Consider the following 24,068-nt stretch of genomic DNA (forward strand, 5'->3'; position numbering starts at 1 on the left):
TCATTTTCTCTTGATCATGCTTAGTTACTGCCTTCATACACTTCTCCTTTTGGCTTGCTTATGAAGGTATTCAGAATAGCGTAGAAGAAGAAACAAACCGGATCAGAGAAACCAAGGAGATTGGAGAGGAGAAAACAGAACAAAACCTAGGTGATTTTCTTATTCCAGATTCTCTTATATAATCCCTCCTAGTTTACTATAATGATTGAGAAAAGCAAGTAAAAAAAAAAGTATACTTAAGGTAGATATGGTTAAGTTTGACAAGGAATTTTGTTTCACATCATATGTTCATATGAATTGAACATTGCTTGTTTCAGTCAGTGTTATAGAATCTGTATGATGATTCATGCAAGTTAATTTCATTACAGACTTAGCTTTATATTTGCTGTAATACTTGATTTATTTTTATCTGTTAGAATTTATACAAGATGTTGGAGTTCCTGTTGGGGTACGCTGTTAATTTTCGTTAGACTTTGCTTTAGAACTGTTGCAATAAATAATTTGATTCCATAAGTTAGATTTAGCAACAGATCTTGAGCTTTATATGAATGTAAGTAGGATGTGTTTAATTTTGGAGTTTGATACTTTCTTATTAATGTTTGATGTGGATCAATAGCTGTCTGCAAGGTATGTTAGTATTTCTATTACTTAGGATTTTTTTAAGTTATTACTTGTAAAGATTTATTTATCAAATAGGTTGTTATAATTACATTATTACTAACCTATCTTATTTTCTTTTTGTAGGATCTTCTATTTTGGCTGGGCTCGTTTTTGTAAGATTTTATATTTAGATATTGTATTCAGATATTGTATTCAAATGCACATTTTTCAAATAGGTTGTTATAATTAAATTATTACTAACCTATTTTTATTGTCTTTTTGTAGGATCTTCTCTTTTGGTTGGGCTTGTTTAGATAAGTTTTTGATATATTATTGTATTTTGTAGGATCAGTGTATCTAAAGATTTGTGTTGTATTCAGATATTATTGTATTCAGATTGTATTAATATTGTATTCAGATATATTGACATGTTGTATATTCAAATATTGTATTAGTAATTTATTTTATTATTATTGGGTTATTAATGTATTACTGTTATATTTGTTTGATTGATATACAAACAGGAAATTCAAAAAAAAATTAAAATATATAAAAAAATAAATTATTAGCGACGGAATTTATCATTCCGTCGCTAATAAAAATTAAAATTTTTTTTTTTAAAAATTAAAGGCGGAATTTAAATTTCCGTCTCTAATTAGAGACGAAAATTTAAATTCCGTCTCTAATTAGAGACGGATTATTATTTCCGTCGCTAATTTTAGAGACGGAAATTTAAATTTTCGTCTCTAATTAGAGACGGAATTTATAATTCCGTCTCTAAAATTAGCGACGGATTATTATTTCTGTCGCTAATTTTAGAGACGGAAATTTAAATTCCGTCTCTAAGAATTAGAGACGGAAATAATAGTTCGTCGCTACTTTTAGCGACGGAAAAAAATTTCCGTCTCTAATTAGCGACGGAAATTTAAATTCCGTCGCTAAAGTGACGTCAACGACGTAATTTTTCACGACGGACGATTTCCGTCGCTATTCGGTCGCTAAACTCGATTAGCGATCGAATAACGACGGAAATCGTCCGTCGCTATTTGCTTTAATTTTTGTAGTGCTAGTGATTACATCCTACGATTTCACAGAATCCCCAGTCCTATCTCATATGGTTCGTATTATGTCCTCCAATGATCGCATATAAACAATCCTATCACAAATTAATCACATATATAAAAAGCAACATGATTCGTAATTAAGCAACACATTGATTGTAAGCGAGTTCCAAATCCTTAGCATGGGAGCCAAGTTATGAGTTGCATCATAACTTCATCCAACGCCAAGATTTAAGTCTATCTATCGATCACCTCCTCTTTCCTTATTTGCCCCTGCACTATTACTGCTACAAATACCTACTCAAACCCTACTCCCTCCTCATCGATCTCCCTCCTTCCACATTACAAAACGAGCCTTCCAAACTCATCAATGGCCTTACTATGTCGTCCTTTTAATCCATTCTGCATTCCACCTCCTCCTGGCAGCCGTAGTCCGCCTCCTCCTCCAACTATAACCCCACCACCTCGTCGAAATCCCCCGCCTCCCTCACCAATTGCGACCCCACCACCTCCGCCACCACGCCGGAGTCCCCCGCCTCCCTCGCCAATTGCGACTCCACCACCTCCGCCACCGCGCCGAAGTCCCCCGCCAATTGTGACTCCACCACCTCCGCCATCTCGACGAAGCCCCCCTCCGCCGTCACCTGTAGCTGTACCCCCACCACCCCCGCCCTCGAGGCAGCCACCACCGCCGCCACCACGCCGGAGTCCCCCGCCTCCCTCGCCAATTTCGACCCCACCACCTCCGCCATCTAGACGAAGCCCCCCTCCGCCGTCACCTGTTGCTGTACCCCCACCACCCCCGCCCTCGAGGCAGCCACCACCGCCACCTCCTAAACTGCCACCGGCGCCTATCCGCCCGCCACCCACCCCAATTGCACCACTGGCTCCGCCTCCGCCGAGCCCAGGCAACAGCGTCGTAGTCGTCGTGGTCGTCTCCCTCGGCGGCCTCTTCTTCCTCGCGTTCCTTGTTGCCGCCATACTCTGTTTCCTGAAGAAAAAGAGGAAGCAGAAGATGACGGCGAAAGAAGAGTTGATAGATGTGGAGGATCATCTGCACGTGCACGAGACGGTGGTTCCGGGGCCGCACGGGCAGCAGCTGGCGGTTGTCAGCGTCGATGAGGACGTCGTAGTCCGCGAGAGGTTGAAGAAGGGGGAGGCGACCGCGGTTGCTAAAGCTTCGCGCGGTGGACCTGCCTAACTGCGGGCTCCACTGCCGGAACCAGTCGCCCGGCCGGTTAAGGTAGATGGGGGACCTACCTGAACGTTGTGTGGGATTGGTTGGTTCTTCAATAACTTATAACGATCGTGTTCACTGTGATGTGTTATCTTTGTTAAAGGAATGATTGTATTCATTGGGAAGAAATAATGTTATTCAATTAAATTTCTAATGAAGCACCTCTATTCATTAATAATAAATAAATAAAGGTACTTAGATAACTCTTAAGCATTGCTTAATTCAATTTATAGGGTGAAAGCCAACAAATGGACAAGTGAAAATGGAAATATAATATAATTACATATATAGAAATAGATTTAAGGATGAGTAAATCTCACATTTAAGTATAAAAATGCATAGATATAGCACCAACTTGTTAAATGAATTAGATATATCAAATAAGTTGACCCTCGACTTCAGAAGACTCAGACTTTTCGACTCTATTAGCTCGTCGATCTGATTTTAAAGGACTCAGACTCCTCGACTCTATCAGCTTGGCCACCAGACTTCAGAGGACTCAGATTCCTCAACTCCATCAGCTCGACCATCCAACCCCAGAGGACTCAAACTCCTCAACTCCATCAGATCAGACTCTTCTGCTTCAGCTCAACCACCCGACTCTAGAGGACTTAAACTCTTCTAACTTTATCAGCTCGGCCACTTGACTCTAGAGGACTAAGACTCCTCGCTCCTCGACTCCTTCAACCCAGCTACCCCGACTCCAGAGGACTAAGACTCCTCAACTCCTTCAGCTCAGCCATCCGACTCCAAAGAACTCAGACTCCTCGACTCCTTCAGCTTAGCTACCTGACTTCAGAGGACTCAGACTCCCCGACTCCATCAGCTCGACCATCCTGATCCCAGAGAACCTAATCACGGTAGCTCATCCAAGACATTCCAACCCTCAAGGCCTATTCCACATCATCCATAGTCGAAGCTCATACTCTATGGAGGCCCACTGACAATTACTATGAATATTCCTAAACATGGTACCATGGGTCATAGAGGAACAATCATATGATTGTTGGACTTATCTCTTGGATGCTCTCCTGCATACACATGACATTCAACGAGTGGAGGAATATGTAGTGGATGTCAGATCTAGTCTTCCCATTATTACTGATGTAGAATGTTCTTTTGAAAAATATATAAACCCTAGAAGAAGACATGCGCAAGGGAGGTAGGGAAAAAAGGACACTCTTCTCCTTCGATAGTTCTATTGCTTTCATCTTCATTTAAGCTTGCTAACTTGAGCGTAGTTATGCTGAGCTCACCTCGGCACCCCTCCTAACTCTTGTTTGAGTATTGTATATATTTTTGGTGTCTTCAACCTCTCCCGGGCCTTCTGCATCGTCACCTCAGCTGTTACACCCCACTGATTCATCGAACATCAGTCTCAGACAAGAACAAATTGATGTCGTCTATGAGAATCTTCACTTGAACTGAGGCACTGAGATGGTGGAATCGGAGAAAACTACTGGAGGCCCTAGTTCCATCAGAGATATAGCCCATGATGAGATTATCACTATGCCCCGAGAAGATTTTCAAGCATTGGTGGATCAAACAGTGCAACAACTTTTGCATAGACTCCCTCTTGTGAACTTGACTCTGGAACTACTCGATGCCTCGGCTAAGGTGCCCCTTCTTCCTAATCAAAAGCCAATTGGTTCGATGGGGCCTCTCCCCACTGCCTTCGCTAAACAACGAAGTAAAGTTGTAGCTCCACCTGAGGAGCACTGAAAATTTATGTTTCAACATCAAGTTACAAAATGACAAATTTAAAATTTCATACAAAAATAGTCCAATAGATACACCAAATAAGCTTCCATTGTCCAAATTTGATAAAAGGAAACATCAAACAAAGATTTCCTTTGTTTATCGAGTTTACCGAGTTTGACCGAGTTGACTCGCGAGTTTACAAGGGGGCCCGATTTTAAGCTGATTCAACACGGAATTGAAATAATAGTTCGTAAACTCGCTGAGTTGACTCGCGATTTTGACAACCTTGATTGTGAAAAATCAATGGCATGAGAGACTCCACCTCAAAACTGAGGTAAAGGCAAAGAACTCGTGCCCGATGAAGACACACCTTTAATTTCTCAACCCAAATCTTAAACCCTGATAATTTTCAAGTACCTCAACTCAGAAAATACAACAGATCAATTGATCCTAAAGATCACTTGGTTTGGTTCGAGAAGAATGCTATGTTGCATCGCTATATAGATGGTGTCAAGTGTAGAGTCTTTCTAACGACTCTATCTGGCTCCGCTCATCGATGGTTTGACTGATTATTATCCTTGTCAATTCACACATTTGTTGACTTCAAGGTTGTCTTCTTACAACATTTTTCTAACAATAAATGGTACTACAAGATATCTCTCAACCTATTCACCTTGAAATAGACGACTAAGGAAGGCTTGAAAGACTACATCCATCAATTTAATAATATGTCTATGGATGTGCCTTCGGCCACCTCGGATATACTTATTAGTGCTTTCTTTCAAGTCCCTGGGGCAATGATGCAACGGTAGGACATCCGGGTTGTGACCCAGGGACCCGCGGTTCGATCCCCAGCTACGGCATATTTGCAAGAATTTTCTTCCAAATGGGGAACATAATCAAAGGATGCTGGGCATCTGGATTGGCCGCCGTATGCGCTTCCCGATTTACCTTGGTGGTCGATGGAAAACTTTCGTGGGACCGGGCCGGCCACCCCCAGGGATTGAGTCCATGAGACTGACTGAGATTTATCATTAGTGCTTCCTTTCAAGGACTACAAGACGGAGATATCTTTTGACATTGGTAATTGATCCCCAGCAACTTTTAACTCCCTTTTGAGTCGTGCGCAGAAATACATTAATGTGAAAGAAGGTCTTGGCACTAGGAGCGGTATCAACTCTCCTAAGCGGAAAGCTCCTCCCTCGACCATTTGACATACGGAGTCGTTCCGCATCATCAGTATGTCTTGGCTCCAACAGGAGGGCAATCAGTATAAACTATGGAGGCAATTCCAACTTCCGACTCGGCATACCATGGGCTAGATAATGAGGAACGATATTATATTTTTCATCGCTCACATGAACATTTCACTCATAAATGCCGATAATATGCATGCGAAATCTAATAATTGAGGAGTGTCAACCAACTCGAAGATCAACTCAGCAATCACCTACTCGCAACCCTCGGAGTGGGAACTTGGAACCTCGAATCAACAATCTAAGGTCGCATCGCCAAACCCATCAGCAAAGGAACATGCCTTCCAGAAGGAGATCTCGATCTTGAGAACCAGCTTGACACTACCCGACAATTAGTACCATTGATGCCAGAAGAGATCCCCCATGCCAAGGGGATTAATATGATCTCGAGAAGTTTGACTGATGGAGATTCCAACCGAGCTCGAAAGACTCATGGTCGAAGTCTCAAAAGCTATGGGATCAATGCCAAATCTCGAGCAGAGTCGAGCCCCTTGGTCAGCTTCGACCCCCTAGAACTGGTGGGGGTCATTACGCCCCATGAATATGCGCTAGTAATATGGGCTATCATAGCAAATCACAATGTTGCAATAGTCTTCATCAACACGGGGAGCTCGATGAATGTACTCTTGAAAATAGCTTTTAACCAAATGCAGATAGATCGACACGAGTTATAACCTATCTCCACGGCGTTGTTTGGATTCATTGATATAAGGTGGAATCGCTGGAAAAAATCAATCTCCCACTATCCTTAGGGGAAGAGCCCTTGGGGAGGACTCAGACTCGTTGTCTTCACCGTGGTCGACGCCCCATCCGGCTACAATGTCATTCGAGAATGGCCCACATTGAGTTCATTCTGAGCGATGGTTTCAACTTATCATCAGAAGATGCAGTTCCCCGTGGACGACCAAGTGGGTGAAATCAAAGGCAATCAGGCGACCTTAAGAAAGTGCTATGTTTAGGTGGTATGGCTCGACTCGTGAAAGAGTCGTAAAACCCATAGAGCCGGGTACATCTCATCCACGATGTCCCTCTGACTTGGCCAACTAAAGGGCATGAGGACGTGTCGATAATGCCTGAACAACCAAATCAAACTACTCGAATTGCGACCGATCCTTGCCCTGAGTTGAAGTAAAAGGTAATTACTTGCCTCTCACGCAATTAGGACATCTTTGCATGCTTGGCCAAGGAAGCCATGGGAATATCATCCATAATCATGGAGCATTGACTCAACATAAATATAGAAGCCAACCCGTTCAACAAAAAAGGCGGCACTTTGGGCCTGAAAAGGATAAAAAAATTAGAGCCGAGATTACCAAGCTTGTGGAAATCGGTCATGTTGGGGAAGTTCATTTCCCGACTTGGTTGACAAACTTGGTGGTTGTCATCCCGAAGCCTGGAGGTAAATGAAGAGTCTATGTAGACGTCCGGAACCTTAATAAAACATGCCCGAATAACTACTATCCTCTACTCCGTATCGATCAATTGGTGGACTTGATCTCGACCTCGGGTTGCAAACTCATATGCATGTCTGATTCATATCAAAGCTACCATAAAATTCCCTTGGCTGTTGAGGATTAGAAAATGGCCAGCTTTGTCACTTCTGATAAAACTTCTTGTTATACTAATTTGAAGGTGGAAGTGATCACGCCGAACTCACCTTGGTTTCTCTCCTAACTCATTTGAGTATTGCATTTTAACATCTTCAACCTCTCCCAAGCCACCTGCATCGTCACCTCAATCGTTACACCCCGCTGATTCACCGACAGCAATCTCAGACAGAAGCACTAGCTCATTGTTGTTCTCTTTCATCCATCGGAAAATTTTCTTCTCGGAGATACAAACCAAAGCTGCAGTATAATGAAACAAGCTCGATCGGTTCCCTCAGTAAACAATTTAACCTATCATAACTGATCAAAAGCTGTTAAATCTCAATATGCACAAAACATTCGCTAAATTCTGTTTCATTAGATTCAAGATACATACAATTTCCCAAAATATTTACAGTAGAAGGCGAAAGATGAGCAGAAGAAAATTAAGAATGAGAATTTACAAATGTACTCATTTGATTAATTTATTTACTACCTTCCCTGCAAGGAGTACTTCAACAGTAATGAGAATTTACTGCCTTCTCTGCAACCATGCGTTGATGAGCTGCACGTCGGCGGCCTCGCCGGAGCACTGCGCCCGCACGAGGCAGAAGTGCGTGCAGAATCCCACCGAAGACTGCACGCGGGTGGTGTCCAGGATGTAGCAGACGGCGCCATCCATCCCCCTCCCCTGCACCACCAGCCCCCACGTCCTCTTCCTCCGCACCACCGCCTCCATCTCCTCTTCCCCTTGAAGCTCCTTCACCAGAACGACTGCATCCGGCACACGGCGCTCCTCGTCCCACCTCTTCCTGATCCGCTTCCACCTCTCCGACTCCGCCGCTTCCCTCTCCAGCGTCAGGCCACCGTCGGAGAACACGTGCATGAGAAAAGGCCCTTCACTGATGTTCCTCACTATCTGCATGCGTCATGATCAATTAACGATCAAATTATAATATTCTTGACGAAACATGAAATTCTTATGTACCTCTCCGATGGAATCTCTCAGCCATTGCTCCAGCTTCTCGGGGGTGACGACGACTCTGCTTGACGCCTCCGCTTCCTCTTTCTTTTCATCGTGAACGGCCTCCATCGCCCATTGCGTGTGGGTAAAAGATGACTCCGGCGTGACGCAAGAGGTAAAGCTAGGATATTGTGCCCCCATGGCCGACAACATCTCCAGCACTGGATCAGGGCAAGATTTGCGTCGTCGCAGGCGCCGCCTCAACGGGAAGAGAACTCGCCGGGGCAGCCATGCACTACTGTGCATTGGTGAGCAGAGCAAAGACGTCATTTCTACACTAACAAATGATCGATCATCGGAATGCGGTTCTCGTCAGCCTCACTTCTCTCCCCTTTATTGGCGATGACCACCGGAATTCCATGACGCCGTCATGCGTCCGTTGTTTATTCCCTCACGCATGGCATTGCTTGCTTCGGCGGAGAATCGAACTAGAGGGAAAAAGGTGCTTCAATGTCTGTGTCTTCCTACATGGCCATACCTGCCTGATCCGCTGCAAAATACAAAACATTTGTCGCATGGGTCATGGAAATTAGAGCTTAGGTGGCAGTTTTTGAGTGGGTGTCTTGCGGGATAAGGATTTGGGCTCGAGCACTGGATCCAAATTGCGCGAAATACGAAGGCTGCCACACTTCTGCACGTGGCAAGCTCGCGGCGCTGAATGCTCTCCATAATTAGAAATTGCCAAAAATAATAATAATAATAATAATAAATAATCAACACAGCTATTATCCGAGGGTAATTTATCAGATCACCACTCGTTTTTCAGATTTTATCAGGATCATCCTTTGTTGCTCAAATTTACTAGATCGTGCCTCTTGCTGGATTTTTTTTTCTTTTTACCCCTTATGGCTTATCTTGTTCCTGCACATTAAAAAAAATGATAATCTCAGTAGCCACATCTCTGAGAGTGGTTGGCTCGGTCCCACGGAAATTTTCCACCAACCACTAGGGTAAATCGGGAAGCGCATACGGTGGCCAATCCAGATGTCCAGCATCCTTTGATTGCGTTCCCCATTTGGAAGAAAATTCCTACAAATACGCCCTTTATGGCTTATCTTGTTCCTGCACATTAAAAAAATGATAATCTCAGTAGCCACATCTCTGGGAGTGGTTGGCTCGGTCCCACGGAAGTTTCCCACCAACCACCAGGGTAAATCGGGAAGCGCATACGGTGGCCAATCCAGATGCCCAGCATCCTTTGATTGCGTTCCCCATTTGAAAGAAAATTCCTACAAATACGCCGTAGCTGGGGATCGAACCGTTGGTCCCTGAGTTACAATCCAGATGTCCTACTGTTGCACCATTGCCCTGGGGACTGTTCCTGCACACTCAAATTCAAGAGATGCGCCATCAGCTTATTGTATGATTTGTTGGAAAATTGGTTTTCGCAAACAAATAAATTAAAAAAGGACATAGGCAACTATTTTAGAGGGGATCGTTCTAAACTAATTTTTGAGATTTGAATGAAAAATTAATATCTAAAATTATTCGGGTAATGAATGATTGATCTAATGTAATTACACTACAAAAAAAACTGGAATTATCGACGGAATTAACGATGAAATATTGTTCCGTCGTTATATTTAACGACGAAATTTATAGTTCCGTCACTAATTCATCGTTAATGCGACGGGACCCAAATATAGCGACGTAATACCGACAGAGAACAATTCTCCGTCGCTAATTAACGACGGAAATATAATTTCCGTCGTTAATTAGCGACGGAAATAAAATGCCATCGTTAATTAGTCATAGAAATAATTTGCGTCGTTAATTAGCGATAGAAATAATTTGCATCGTTAATTAGCGATAGAAATAATCGTCCATCGTTATTACATCGTTAATGCAATGGAACTCTAGTATAGAGACGGAATAGCGACAGAAATAATGGTTCATCGTTTATTTAATGGAATAAATTGTCCGTCACTAATCGATATTGAAGAAATCGTCCGCGAAGGAATTAGCGACGGAAATCATTATCCGTCGCTAATATCGTAATTTTTTACCCGACGGCCCCCTTTTCTTTCTCCGCTTCTGCCAGTTCCTCTTCCTTTTCTCCGCTTCTCATGGCGAACTCCTCTCCTCCCGGCAACCTCTCTTCTGGCGACCTCTCCCCCGGCAACCTCTCCTCCCGCGATCTCTCCCCCGGCAACCTCTCCTCCGGCGACATCCCTCACGCGCGGTGTCAAACAAGCCTCCTGCCCTGAACTGACCAGCAGCGACCACCCTCACGCGCTTCTCCTCCGGCTCCGGCCCCCACGCGCACCGAACTTCTCCTTCAGCTCCCATGCCCGTCGAATTTCTTCCGCACCGAACTCCTCCTCTCCTCTGGCCCTTTGTCAAGGTAAAACCTGATACTGAGTTAATGAATTAGGGATGCATGGCTTATTAATTAGGGATTGTAGAACCTGATACTGAGTTAATGAACTATTAATTAGGGTTATTGAAATGGATTGTTTAATGTGTATGTTGTTGGAATTGTATTGGTTTAATTCTACAATTTAGGTTTAGATCGTGCGGGACACAGCTTGAACTAGCCAACTCACTTCTTTAAATGATCGAAAAACTAGCCAACTCCCTGAAATTTTTATCTAATTAGATGAAAGTTTTGGCTTGCATACGAGCCAAGTTCATGGATATAAATACACGAATATTATATGTAAATGTTAATATATATGGAACCATTAAGAAATAAAGAAATAAAAATTAATTTTTATCTTTTTAAAGAATCCTTTGGAAGTAATTCTTTTTTACTCCACTCTTTCTCATCAACTCAAGTTGTGAAATCTTATCTCGAATTCTTTTCTCTCTTCCTCTTCTCTGATAAGATTTCAAAAGTTTGTGGGGACTCAAAATTTAGAGTTCTCTTATTTCCATATATGTCATAAGTTGTTGTATTCTAGGAGATAATTGTTGATAAATTATAAATACTTGGGTATGACACTATTATTTTAAGGAAAGGTCTCGCCTTCACACCGACCTTAACAATTATCCATAAGGATAAATTTACCCGAAGGGGTGTGTCAATATCCAAAAGAATAACTTGACAATCGACGAGATTAAATCAGTAACAACAATACCAAATAAGGTACCGAAAGAGGTTCTTTGATAACTAAAAGGATGTGTCGATAGTATAAACGAGATTAAAAGCATGTCGCCATATTGAGCTCCACAGCTTGAGTCGTTGACTCATCATTGAGCTGAGAGAGTTGTTAAATCAATATCAATGATTTTCGATAAGAATAATCTTAAGACTATTCTACTCCTATTGAAAATAAGATCAATGGAAATCTTCTAATGAAAGCACAGGCCCACCTAACTAAAATAAGAATTAGTCAGAAGAGGCACACTAATGATAACCTAAATAGGAGTGAGTATTCGATTAAAATCGAATCGAACTGAATTAAATTAATCGAAATTGAACTAAATCAAATTCAGGATATCTGATATTTACATTGTAGCAGTAATGAGTAAATTCCAAGTGAGGAAAAGACCAATAGATATTGATAGATTAGTAAAGTCTAAATAGGTTAAGATTGATTAAACATTTAATAAAATAGAAGTCATAAAAGTATTGATAAATTTTGAAGTTCAATAGGAGGGATACAAGTAAAGTCTTCTAAATTTTTCTTCAAAGGAGTTTAGAAAAAAATGTCTTTGAAAAAATTTTAAGAGGTCTCTGTGGAGGGACTTATTCAACTCTTATTATTGTACTTTGGCTCTCATATTCTATAAACTTAGATTTTCTTTAAACACTTGGGCTTATACAAAACTACCTCTCAAATCACTCTTTATATTATTGTGTTTTATTGTTCTATTAGGAGAAACTGAGATTCCATCACGTGACTTAGTAATTTGGTGATGATGATGATCATTCCTAGTTTTAATTGGGACTTAAAATAAGTTTTCAACACTATATAATAGTACCAAAGTTACATGTGATCCTAACTATTGGTGTGATCATGCCCCAAATAGTTAGGTCCAACCATAAGATTTTGATATGTTTGAAAAAAAATTTAAAGTTATTATATTCCTTATATTGTATATCAATTGTGCAAGTTCAAGATATTTGATATTTACATTGTAGAAGCAATAAGTAAATTCCAAGTGGATCAAGCTTGATAAAGGAAAAGATCAATAGACATTAATAGATTAGTAAAGTCTAAATGAGTCAAGGTCGATTGAATATTTAGCAAAATAGAAGTCCTGAAAGTGTTGATAAATGTTGAAGTTCAATAGGAGTTGGTAGAAAAAAAAGTCTCAGTAAGTTGAGGATGACCGAATACTTGGCAAATGAGGAAGACTCACAAGTGAGCCCTCTTTGCAGATGAGAATTCCCAATCGGTCGAGGTCGACCAAATACTTGGTAGATGAGGAAGATTCAGAGGTGAGCCCTCCTTGCATATGAGAAGTTCTAATAGATCAAGGTTGGTTATTGTAGGATTGAAGTGAGTGCTAGAAAGGGTGAATAATGCTTGTCGCTTTTTTACATATTTGAAAAATTAGTAACTTGAATATACAAAGACATAGTGGAAGATTTTGTCAAACATAAGTAAATACACGTTTATTTTTACTTGGTTCACAAACACTGGCTACTACTCTAAGGTCTGTAGTCCTTGACCTCTTATGTTGGACAATTTACTATTAAACTCTTTCTCTTACGAGTCTCACCTTTATAAAAGGATGTAGGATCGATAACACTTTACCGTCTTAGTAATTAAGTATAGAATAGACAAAAACCAAAATCAAAGTTACCGACAAAAAGAGTTGGCAAGGGCGTGCGATTGTCGGTGCAACATTCTGGCGTCAAGACAACATCTCGGGAGCGTTGTTTGAGTGCAGAGTTGTCGTGGACTAATTATGAATGGATGCTCTTAGGTTCCCCCTCGAAGCTTCTTTTATTGACTGATCTGGGGGCTTAGAACTCCTTCTAGGCATCTCCACATGAGCTTGTCGATTCGCTCTCGACGCTAACTTAATATCTCCGGGCACCTATATCCCTTCCAAGCGCTTGGAATGATAATATAGAGGTTATCAGGTCAACTTTTACTCTGCCACGCCTTATCCTTTTCCGGGCGTCTGGAGCCTTGGGCGCTTGGAAGCTGAGGTGTCTCTGGCACTCCTGACTCACCACCTCATCCGTCTCGTTGGCCCGAACAATTGACATCTAGGCTCCTAGATCCCTTCAAGGCGCCTAGACTGTCAAGTCACCCGGATCCATAAGGGTGTTTGGAATCCGAAGTTCTGGTCTCTTAATTTCCTGCGTCCAAAATTAGCACAATATATAACTTACAGGAAATTAGATAGTTTTCCAACTGTCTGGTCTTGAGTTTTAGGTTTCCAATGAAACATTAGGTCAGACCGATGTCTACTATTCCCTTCAAAGGAACGCGTTCTCACATATTCCTCTCAGGAGATTTTACCTTCTGCGAACCATCCGACCCTCCAGACCTGGTTATACTTTTGCTCAACATCCGATCCTCGGCCCCCATGACTTTCCTCCGATGTCTGGTCCTCGCTAACCCATCGATCCACTAGACATCCAGTCCATTGACCCACCTAGATTTTCTACCTGGTGCTCTGATTTGTCAAATCTTCCTGCCCAATCCTCCTGACTAGGACTTCCTTGCCTAGCCTTAACTAGAACTTTTCTTGTGCTACTTGCACAATCAACTCAGCTTGTCAGTTCACCACATAATCTTAACGTGAACCCTTTATCATGATCAAAATATCAGCTCGATTATCTGGTGCTCCCTATACCAATAGATCGGATATCTGACATTTAAGGAAATCCCAAAGGTAAACTCTTGGTATATGAGTTTTGAGAGATTTTGAGCACGGGTAGTTTTTTATTTTTTACTTAGATGATGACTTGAGCAAGAAACTTGTGTTTAGGATTAAGTTTAATCAACTGTTGGTCACAATTAGTCGACTGTAATGTCAACTAAAGTTAGAAGACTTATAATAGATCTCGTTGAGTAAACTAAATGGTAGTTCAATTAACTAAGACGACCTAGTTAGTCAACTAGTTAGTTTATTGATAATTTTAAATTTGAAGTATTGTATCGTTAAATAAGATATTACTCAGAGAAAGTAATTAAAGTTAAGATATTATTGAGAGAAGTTAAAGTTAAAAAGTTAAAGTTAAGATATTATTCAGAGAAGTTAAAGTTATCACAAGGAGTTGATTGACCGTGTTTAATTGATTGACCGTGTTTAAAACAATCAATTGATGAAACAATCATGTTAAGATTCAGTCATTAATAGATCTAGATCAGTCAAGTCGATTAATGAGGCTCAAATAGTCACTGATAACACAATCATTAGAGGAAATGGTTGTGACTCAAGGGAGCCGGTCATGAATCAAATTGGATCAATCAATAGATGACAAAAAGGAGTCGACTGATGATTACAAACTCACTAGATGAAATGGTCACGATTCAAGTGAACCGATTATGGATTCACAGGTTTAATCAAGTGTTGATCCAGAAGAATCGAGTGGAAGGTAGATGAGTGACTGAAGGGTCGAACAATTGACTAACAACATGATTGAGTTGACTAATCAATTAATGGTGGAGCTAGCGTGATAGACATATGAAGATAGTGAATTAGTTAACTGATGGTAATCATTCCGACTATATAAATATTGAACAAAAGCACTTGGAATATAATCAATAAGTACTGCAACGATAGACTTGATCTACAACAATCCATTCATGAGTTTCTAAGCTTCAAAATTTCTTTTTATTATTATTATTTTTTTTTGTCTTTCGTTTGATTTTTTGAGCTTAAGATCTTTATCTTTAAGCTACATATATTACAATTTTCGTTACTACATTTATTATCATCTATAGTTGCTTTTGTTAAAAAAAAAAAATCTATCTCCAAAAGTTTATAAGAGGAGAAAAGTAACGGTTGTTCGTGGGTTGACTCACCTTACACGTCCATAAATTGTAGAATAGGACTGAGGATCCATACAAACAATTATAACTATACTCAATGAAGAGCTCCATTTATTTAATTAGATGAATGTAAATTCTACTTAGACTGAATCCCACTAGAACAACAACAGCGTACAATTGTAGAATTTGTATGCATTCATGCATTTTATATTTGGATAGGTTCAAGTAACACCGCAATGATCTGAGACCTAGTTTCTCCGTCTGCCTTGGCATATCCATCCCCACTCTGATAAAAGAACTGTGATGTCCGAGCTAGATTAACTGCTACATTCTTGAAGTACTCCTCAAATGGAGAATCCCAACTAAGAGCTCCATTCACTACTCTCCAGTGTTCCTTCACCAATTCTCTCATCTCCCCCCGTGCCACCTCCTCCGACACACCTTTCTCGTGCATGCTGCATTGCATATATTTCGCCACATCGCCTCTTTCTATCTCATCCTGCAGTAGATGTTTTTCGATATATATATTATATCTGATGAGTTTGAGTGCTTCACTGTATATATGTGATGTATTTTTGCTTGTATATATATATATATATATATTTACCGTCGAAGTGCCCATATCGTCGTAAAGACGAAGAAGCATGCTGGAGGAGCGTGTGATCTCATGGTAACTGGGGAAACTTTTCAAGGCTTCTCGAGTTAAGTCTTTGCCCACACAGTAAGCACTAGATAGAATGTTCGGACCGGAGACTGATACCCATGCATTCTCCAAGTACTCCTTGAGCTTGGGGGTTTGGCCATGGTGGAACCATTTTGCTTCTTCAAAATAGGCTTTGCATTGATTTCCCCACTGAAAATTTAATGCCAACTCATTCATTAACAAAGAAGAGAAAGTAAAAAAATAAAATAAAATAGTGTTTATAATATACTGTTCTCTTTAAGTTCGGCACTATGTTCAAGCCCTTCTCCTTCATCACCCGGTAACCTTCTTCGTGCACCATGTTGAATAGTGCAAAGAAGCATAGCTTCATGTACTCTGGAAGCTTGTCAACTGCAGTTAAGTCCCATCTGCAATAAGACTTGATAAACATGACTTGATACTGATGATGATGATGAAGAAGAAGAAGAAGAAGAAGGTGAATGTGCTGTCACCTGTCGACGACATCAGTGAAGAGCTGAAGTTCATCTAAGGTTCCATAGACATCATAAATATCATCTGTGAGTGTAATAAAACAGATGGCCTTTGTTTCTATCATTCTGCATCTCCAGCTATCTGGTTCATAAGTGAAACCGACTGCCCACAGATAATTCTCAGTTAATCTGTCTCTGAAAAATGGAAGCTTCTCTGAAAGCCCAAGCTCTGACCACCATCTGCATGTAAAATTTTTTGAGATATATTGTTATTGGATATACTTGTACAAGTTTTGATCTATAGAGGCAGTTGTTCCTATCAAGGAAAGGACATTACCAACTTGTACTATCTGTTGTGATAATAAAACTCATCATTGTTTTGCAGGTTTGATTAGTTTCAGTACCTGGAGAGCTCTCTGAGTTCACTCTTGTATATGTCCTGAACCATATTGAAGTCGAGCTTAGCAAACTCCAGCAGGAGAGGGTTGATGGTGTCGTCGCCATGGCATGCCTCAATGAACCACCTGTGCTGCACTCTTTCCAGCCTCCAATTCAGTGGAAGCTCCAGCGCATGGGCCACTCGCTCTCTGAGACCGCCAGCCTCAGGAACAGATCCCTCCTCCATGAATCCTTTCAGCTGCTCCGTCGCGAAGTCCATGGCTTCCTTCAGCACAATTTCTCCTTCCTTCTCGAGGTAGGAAGCTTCATACAAACTCAGAAGCCCTCTGATCTTGTTCTCACAGCGAGCTTCGAAGTTTCCCTTCTCATCTCTAAACGTTTTGAACAAATCTAAGCTTTGCAGAAAGCATCGATCAGACATCAGAACTGTGAAGTGATTGATTCATGAACTGGTCAACTAATAATTGATTACCTTGTGAAACAGAGAAGCCATTTGCTCTGAGGAGCCTGAAGAGCAGCGCTGTGGCATGGAGATCGTCCTTCAGCTGCGAGCTTACATGGTCCAAAGATGCATGAAGACGACTCAAAACGTCTGCAATGTCGCCTTTGAAGTGGTAAGCCACGCCGAGCTGTTGCAGGTGGTCGATTAATTGAAGTTGTTCTGCTACTTGCTGCTTCTCGTGTATCAGATTCCTGGTTTGCTCCTTCAGTATGTTTATTCTCTTAATTTTCTCTTCTTGTTCCACCTACAGAAAACAAAACAAGGTTACACATAAACTTTGATTGGACCAACATCGACAATTGCATACCGTGGAGTTGCTCGTGAGGGATTGCACACGCTCATCAGTCCATATGTTTGGCTGGTAATTTGCCGACCGCCGCAAAGGAGCTGCATGGCTTGCGGCAGTGCATTGAACCTGTGGAGTACGCTGCAACGTCCACCGGCGACGATGCTCAACAGCAGCAACGTTGATCGGGCGACGAGGGAGGACGTGTATCATGGGAGCACAGAGAGGACTGCTATTGTAGCAGATAGGCATTGCTTGATGATTAGCCATTAATTTCCTCTCTTGTTTGCAAATTGCAATCAAAATTTGGAAGTTGGCACCGATTTGGAGAATGGAGAAGAAGTGCAGCATATATATATTAACATGATTGTGCTTCGCGTGAAGGACAGAAACTCATTAAAAACATTCTTCGTTTAACATGAGAAATATAGTTTTTGATCAGAAAATGCCTGTTTAAGAGATCTCATGAACAATAACACTGTAGTAGTGTGATTTCACCATAATTATTTATTAATGTTTGCCTGGTTTAATTAACTTACAGTAATATAATAATAGCTTTCCCCAACATATGGCAGATTTTTAAAGTATAGAGTCGTTGTTTTCTTGTATCGTATCATTGCCGTAATATATTTTGTACGCCGTTGTAGTCTTTTTTGGAACTATTAACGGGATGACTGAACTCGATCATGCGTGCTATCCGTGTGTTATATGATAAGTTTGTCAATTTTTTATGTCCTGGAACTCAGTTGTGATCAATCTGATGATCTTTTATGCTATTTTAGGTTTGTTTAAATGGGCACTCAATGACCGAATCCAATTTGTCACGCCTCTAGAGATAGCTGTCCAAAAATTTCGACATCATCTCTTCTGTAACCATTGCAATTCCCTGAATACATATATGTCATAAGACCTATATAGTCACAATAAAACTTACACGATCACAATCCATACATGACAACATATATAACAAGAACCCAAAACCAAAACATATTTACGAAAATCCACATGATCTAGAACAAGTCTTGAAACATAATTACTTATATCATAATCAAAACCAAAATTTGTCGAAGTCATCTCAACAAGGGACTAGCAACGCGGCTCTCCAAACAGACGTCAACCTGAAAAGAATAAAATCAACGAAATGAGTTCAAAGAACACAGTGGATATCTAATATATATGTATAATAAGCTATCTAGCAGTAATAATTATGCAAGTACAATAAAATATGCACACGGAAACTACGAGAAAGTTGTACATACCAGAATCATCTATACCAACACCACGGCACGAACCATGCAACAAATACAAGATCGCCAAACCAAATACACAAGGCCTCCTATATGTGCATGTCAAACATATGCAGCAAACAAATGCAACAAGCAATAATAAATGCAATCCATGTAATATGCACATGCATGATGCAGTGGCATGGTCACCCCTGACGCTAGTCAGCCACCGTCATCGACAATGGTAAGGTCGAGTGGGTAGGACTATAACAACTGTGCACTTTGTCGTTACTGCTCTTAAGTGAACGAGTGAACATGATACTGACGGAGTACACCTATCCTCCTACCCCAAGTCACATGGAGGAGCAACGCTCTCATCTCCTTGTCTCATAGTACGAAGGAGGGATCCCTATAATGCTACCACGCTGTAGCACCACTACCTCTGAGCGGTCGTACGGAGCCCTGACAAAGCAACTACACACACTCTCCTGATATACCACTAACCCATGAGTGGCAGTATGTGCAGATCATGTAACTAGCGACGGGCTCAGACTACAAAGAAGCCGATGATCGCTAGTATGCAATCATGCAGTGACGAACTCAGACTACAAAGGAGCCGATGATCACTAATATGCATTCATGCAAGGATAGTGCATGACACTAATGCGTGCAACACCTACTAATCTATGCCCAGTAAGAAAACAGTATATCACTACTCTAATGAACATTTATTTTAGAGTAAGTATTAAGATGATATGGAACTAAACAAGTACCAGATAAAAAGACATATAACATGACTATGTAGTGATATATCAGGACAGATTTCAAGCATATAAATTACTACTAGTAATAGCAAAACCACACAAATCCATATGACATATCAAAAAAAATAAGTCGAGATACCCGCCTTCTAAAAGTAGTCCGTATCAGCAAAGAACCTCCGAAATACCCCTCGTGTGTAACAGGATCAACAATCAGGGTCTTGCAATTAAATTAATCACATCCACTAAATACCAAAAATGTATTTTAAATTTTACAGTAACATAAACCTCCTACACAATTCCACACCTAGCTTCATTCGAATTTAACCTAACCCGATCCAACCGATCATATTAACTCATTTCACTCTTAATCATTTAAACCTCATTCAATTCAAAATCATCTAATCAAGATCCATGAAGTAAAATAAAAGAAGAGATACCCCAATCTCCACCAACTTCCATAGCAATCAAATCTTTAAGGATAACTATGGATTAAAAGCAACGGAAAAAACAAAATAGAAGAGTCAGAAATTGACCATTACAAGAACTAAGATGCCTGCCAAATATATATGACAAAACAAACTTTCAAATAAATTCAAGCAATTAATAATTAGCCAATTCTGTATCATGCGAAACTTGCACAAAACGAGACCATCTTTCGTAGGATTATATCTTTCGATGATACGGGCACAATAAGGCAGTAATGTAACCCGAGAAAGTTCCAAATAGCCCCAGATAGCATATGATTTCAATTCTAAAAAAAAACTTCTGACTAAATTTGTAGATGTCGAAGAAGCAAGAGGAAAGCTAGAGACATACAGCATGAATTGTTCTCTTCCTGATGCATCGTTTGTTCACAGTTTTTGCCAGGCGACGCCTTTGGTAGGATTTCGACGAGCAAGAGAAGACGACGCTGCTACTAGGGAATGAGCATCGTCGCTTCCATCGGTTACAAGGGAGACGACATCGTGGTGGAGGCAATCAAGCTCCAACCAGACGACCTTCATCTTCTCACACGGCGAGTTCTTGAAAGAAATCACGAGAAACACCGATTGGGATAGCTCTGGCGGAAGAAGGTAGGATCACGACTCGAGAGAGGAAGTCGCTATAGGGGCTGGGGTGGTCGGCGAGCATCGTCGCGCTACGGGGGAAGGAGGAAGTGGGTGTTGGCGACGTTCGCACGACTCATCCCTGGCAAAAATTGTGATTCCCCCTTTGTCACGAGGAGCTACAGTAACCCTAATTCTCTCTCGCAATCGCGTAACTCAAACCAACCCCCCACGTAACCTAAAAAAGCCCAAACTTAATTATTAAACCAGATTTTTTTTGTCGTATTTTACATTCTCCCCCACTAACAAAAATTTGGTCCCTAAATTTTAGCATTTACTATCAGCAAATACTAACATAGATCTAAAGTATACATGCTGAATGTATCTACATACATACCTCAAGTGAAAAGGTGGGGGTATTGAGCTCAAATCGTATCTTCGAGCTCCCAAATAGCCTCCTCATCAGAATGATGATGTCATCCCACTTTAACGAGCAGGATGGTCTTCCTCCGTAACTGACGTTTCTTGCGGTCTAGAATCCATACTGGGGCCTCCTCATAGGTGTCACAAGATGTAGCAGGTGTTTGGATAATGTGCCTTCTATTGCAAAATTAAACCACAAATTCCAAAATTTATCATTTTGGTTCCATTCTATTTTCTTAATCTCTTTACCATGTGAACTAAGTCCACTAGTCACATCTAACTAATTGTTTATAGTTTTGGCCAATAAATGATTGAACTTTTTTTTGTTTTTATATTGCTCACAAAATTTTCAGAATTCAATCTTCTTCAATTGGAACTTGAATGAGATTCAATGTCTGGAGGTTATCAATTCATCTTGTAAGGAGAAATTCTTGCTTGTATTATGATCTGACTTGTAATGTTGCGTACAACTGAATCATCTGTTCACTGTCATGGGTTTCTCTTAATCAGCACCAAAGGATGGAAAGATTACTAGATAAGGGTCAAGAAACTGTCTAACATGCTAAAATACTTTACACTCAGTTCCCTTAAGAGGTTTCAGATTCTGTGATGCAAGCAACAAATTTTAGTTGAGATCGTAAGTGAAAATCTATAGGACATGCCTTCATTTGCAAATGCCTCAGCCACAGAATGATCAAATGGTCCTTCTGCCCTGTGTCTCCTAGTTTCCAAAAAACTCTAGCATCTAACATGTAAATCATACTTCTTCATATTACAATGTGTTGGTGGTGGTAAAAGGAAATTGGATTATGAGCACATGGTCCAACTTTCATCACAACAATTATCCCATGCATGTACAGAGGGGACCATACTACATTGGGCTATATAATTAAGAAAGGTATGTGACCTCATGAATCATGGAGCATAGCCACACATACACCCAATAAATGAGATGCTCAGATGGACTATATCTTATGTCACAAGAAGCCAACTCTGAGCTCCTGCTCTTCGACGGTGCCAAGTTGAAGAGCTGATTCTGGTTGGGCTAAGTTAAGTTGAGGTGCTTGGAAGACGAATCTTCCAAACCTCTACCTTCACTTTCACCTGTTCTGTGTTGCCACATGTCACCTTCAATCTGATGGAAAAACGTGGAGAGGATGCGTTGGACCACATGAGCAGTAAATGTTGGACCACCCAGGCACATGAAAGGGAGACAACTCAAGAGCATAATATTGTAGCCTTAAATGCCGAACAATGACAACCAAACATTTGTTGATGCCCACATGATTTGGTGTTTCAGTCGGACTTGGCAGACAAAGCTAATGACAAAGGGCCACATTCTGCCTCACCTTTTAGCATCTTCATAACAGAACCATCTTATCAACTCTTAGTTGAATTGACAAACTGTGTTTTATATCCAGATGCATCAATCTTCATATTGAATGACAGACAAAATACTTGAAAGCTACCAAGAAGTGTGCGCCAAAGAAAGAAGCCAGCTAACACCCGATGGTAACAATCAAGTCTCTAATCCAACTCGTCAGAATGTTTGGAACTCTTCAAAAAGAATGCACAACATTTGATAAGAGGCATTGCACAATTTAAAGGATTAATGGCGAACTCTACCCTAATGCTCCTTAACACAGAAACACATGGTCATCCTTTGTTGATCACTGTCCATCTTGTACCAGACCTCTAAACTATCAAGCTAAACCAATCTAATTTAACTTCGTCGAGTCACTTTGTGTGCAACCTATCAAGTCCCTACAAACTTAATGCACATATATTAGTCCTACAAGCAACCCAAACTTAAGCCATCTACCAAACATATCAAACTATCCCAAGGTAATGCAGTCAAAACCAACCACTTACCAGCATTGTTATATCAACAATCTCCCCAAACCACTTAGGAATATCATTGCAACAACAAAAATCTCTATCTCATTCTGTGTTGCTTGCAGTTTGCAAATCTTTTTTCCTTTCTGATTCTTGGTTTATGCAGTTAAAAAATCAATTTCTCCTTACACCAAATGGCATATTTCTAGGCATTTATTTAAGTTTCAAATCATTGTCCTTGGTTGATCTGACGAGCTTTGTTCCCCTCGAGATATTTACTATAACTAGGTGACAGAATACCTACTATTATACTTCGTTTCTCTTGTGAAGTATTCTGAACTAGTCTATATCAATTCATTCTGCAGTCTTCAGTAAGAATAAAGTTACCTTAGACTTTAACATATATGCAGGTGGGAATCATAATTGACTAACTACCAAGCACCAGAAATGATGATTCCCATATCGATGCAATGAATAAACCATATCTAGACACTAGGACAATTGATGCAAAACACCAAACAATATAGATACTTAGGGAATTAAAAGAACCATAGGATGACACTGTGGACAAGAATTTTGTGTTCTAAATGCAATTAGAAAACAAAATTTTATAACCCATTACTTATTACGCAAGAAGAGAGATCCATATAAAGTAATCAATATTATCTAATGTTATCTAACGTAACTTAATTGAAATCACATTATTAAGCTTGGGAAATAGATGCTCCATGTCATATATCACCATAATTATTCTCGACCGTTTAAAAATATACCCACTCTCTAGTTAAAGTAAGGTGATGCATGGTAAAATTCCCTCTAATTAACCTCAAAATGCTCACAATCATATATGAGCTCCACCAACTAGCCTGTCAAATTAAGAATTTATGATGATTACTTACAACATCTCCATTATGAATCATCTATGCAAGACAAACAATGAAATATGGAGTGTTGCTTGTCAACAAACCTTAAAAAGGCAATACGACACCCACCATGAGAAATTACATCAAAACTGGAAATTTCTGATAACAAAGATTATTTTCATAAGCTACATTAATTGTTACCCTTGGATAGGGATGTCAATA

General features: G+C 40.4%; 3 protein-coding genes and 2 long non-coding RNA genes across 6 annotated transcripts in view; 2 read left to right on the forward strand and 3 right to left on the reverse strand.

The window, feature by feature from the left end:
- Nucleotides 1–66: 66 nt before the first annotated feature.
- LOC141845836 (uncharacterized) lies at nucleotides 67–1,021 on the forward strand. 2 transcript variants are annotated; one of them, XR_012603300.1, is made up of 3 exons: nucleotides 67–150; nucleotides 745–773; nucleotides 886–1,021. It is a non-coding gene; the product is annotated as an uncharacterized LOC141845836 (long non-coding RNA). The 2 variants fall into 2 exon arrangements; XR_012603299.1 differs by lacking the exon at nucleotides 67–150 and adding an exon at nucleotides 253–627.
- Nucleotides 1,022–2,031: 1,010 nt separating this feature from the next.
- LOC141845935 (uncharacterized) lies at nucleotides 2,032–2,862 on the forward strand. Its single transcript, XM_074733929.1, has one exon. The coding sequence runs from the start codon at nucleotides 2,032–2,034 to the stop codon at nucleotides 2,860–2,862; it is 831 nt and encodes a 276-aa protein (XP_074590030.1).
- A 4,973-nt stretch (nucleotides 2,863–7,835) lies between these two features.
- On the reverse strand, nucleotides 7,836–8,757 carry LOC141846797 (uncharacterized). The gene is made up of 2 exons (XM_074734858.1): nucleotides 8,430–8,757; nucleotides 7,836–8,360 (listed from the first exon to the last, which is right to left on the reverse strand). Exons 1-2 carry the CDS (start codon nucleotides 8,733–8,735, stop codon nucleotides 7,974–7,976), a joined length of 693 nt encoding a protein of 230 aa, XP_074590959.1. The 5' UTR covers nucleotides 8,736–8,757; the 3' UTR covers nucleotides 7,836–7,973.
- A 6,815-nt stretch (nucleotides 8,758–15,572) lies between these two features.
- LOC141846151 (monoterpene synthase 7, chloroplastic-like) lies at nucleotides 15,573–17,958 on the reverse strand. Its single transcript, XM_074734149.1, has 7 exons — nucleotides 17,710–17,958; nucleotides 17,373–17,646; nucleotides 16,906–17,290; nucleotides 16,523–16,741; nucleotides 16,300–16,438; nucleotides 15,975–16,220; nucleotides 15,573–15,866 (listed from the first exon to the last, which is right to left on the reverse strand). Exons 1-7 carry the CDS (start codon nucleotides 17,956–17,958, stop codon nucleotides 15,573–15,575), a joined length of 1,806 nt encoding a protein of 601 aa, XP_074590250.1.
- A 577-nt stretch (nucleotides 17,959–18,535) lies between these two features.
- The window catches only part of LOC141846769 (uncharacterized), a 6,330-nt gene continuing 797 nt past the window's right edge, over nucleotides 18,536–24,068 (reverse strand). Inside the window, exon 3 of the long non-coding RNA XR_012603362.1 lies at nucleotides 18,536–18,806. This is a non-coding gene — a long non-coding RNA (uncharacterized LOC141846769). The remainder of the gene's footprint in view (nucleotides 18,807–24,068) is intronic.

Source organism: Curcuma longa, chromosome 15 (genome assembly GCF_044706935.1).
Source record: "Curcuma longa cultivar G26 ecotype Majalengka, Jawa Barat chromosome 15, ITB_CL_G26_1.1, whole genome shotgun sequence".
Classification (NCBI taxonomy): Eukaryota; Viridiplantae; Streptophyta; class Magnoliopsida; order Zingiberales; family Zingiberaceae; genus Curcuma; species Curcuma longa.

Excerpts from the sequence above, each read along its gene's own strand:
- LOC141845935 (XM_074733929.1), top strand. The coding sequence starts at position 2,032 with ATGGCCTTACTATGTCGTCCTTTTAATCCATTCTGCATTCCACCTCCT.
- LOC141846797 (XM_074734858.1), bottom strand. The coding sequence starts at position 8,735 with ATGACGTCTTTGCTCTGCTCACCAATGCACAGTAGTGCATGGCTGCCC. Across the intron at positions 8,361-8,429 it reads TGAGAGATTCCATCGGAGAG|ATAGTGAGGAACATCAGTGA; the intron begins GTACATAAGAAT and ends TGACGCATGCAG.
- LOC141846151 (XM_074734149.1), bottom strand. The coding sequence starts at position 17,958 with ATGGCTAATCATCAAGCAATGCCTATCTGCTACAATAGCAGTCCTCTC. Across the intron at positions 17,291-17,372 it reads TGGCTTCTCTGTTTCACAAG|ATTTGTTCAAAACGTTTAGA; the intron begins GTAATCAATTAT and ends TGCAAAGCTTAG. Across the intron at positions 16,439-16,522 it reads TTCACTGATGTCGTCGACAG|ATGGGACTTAACTGCAGTTG; the intron begins GTGACAGCACAT and ends GTCTTATTGCAG.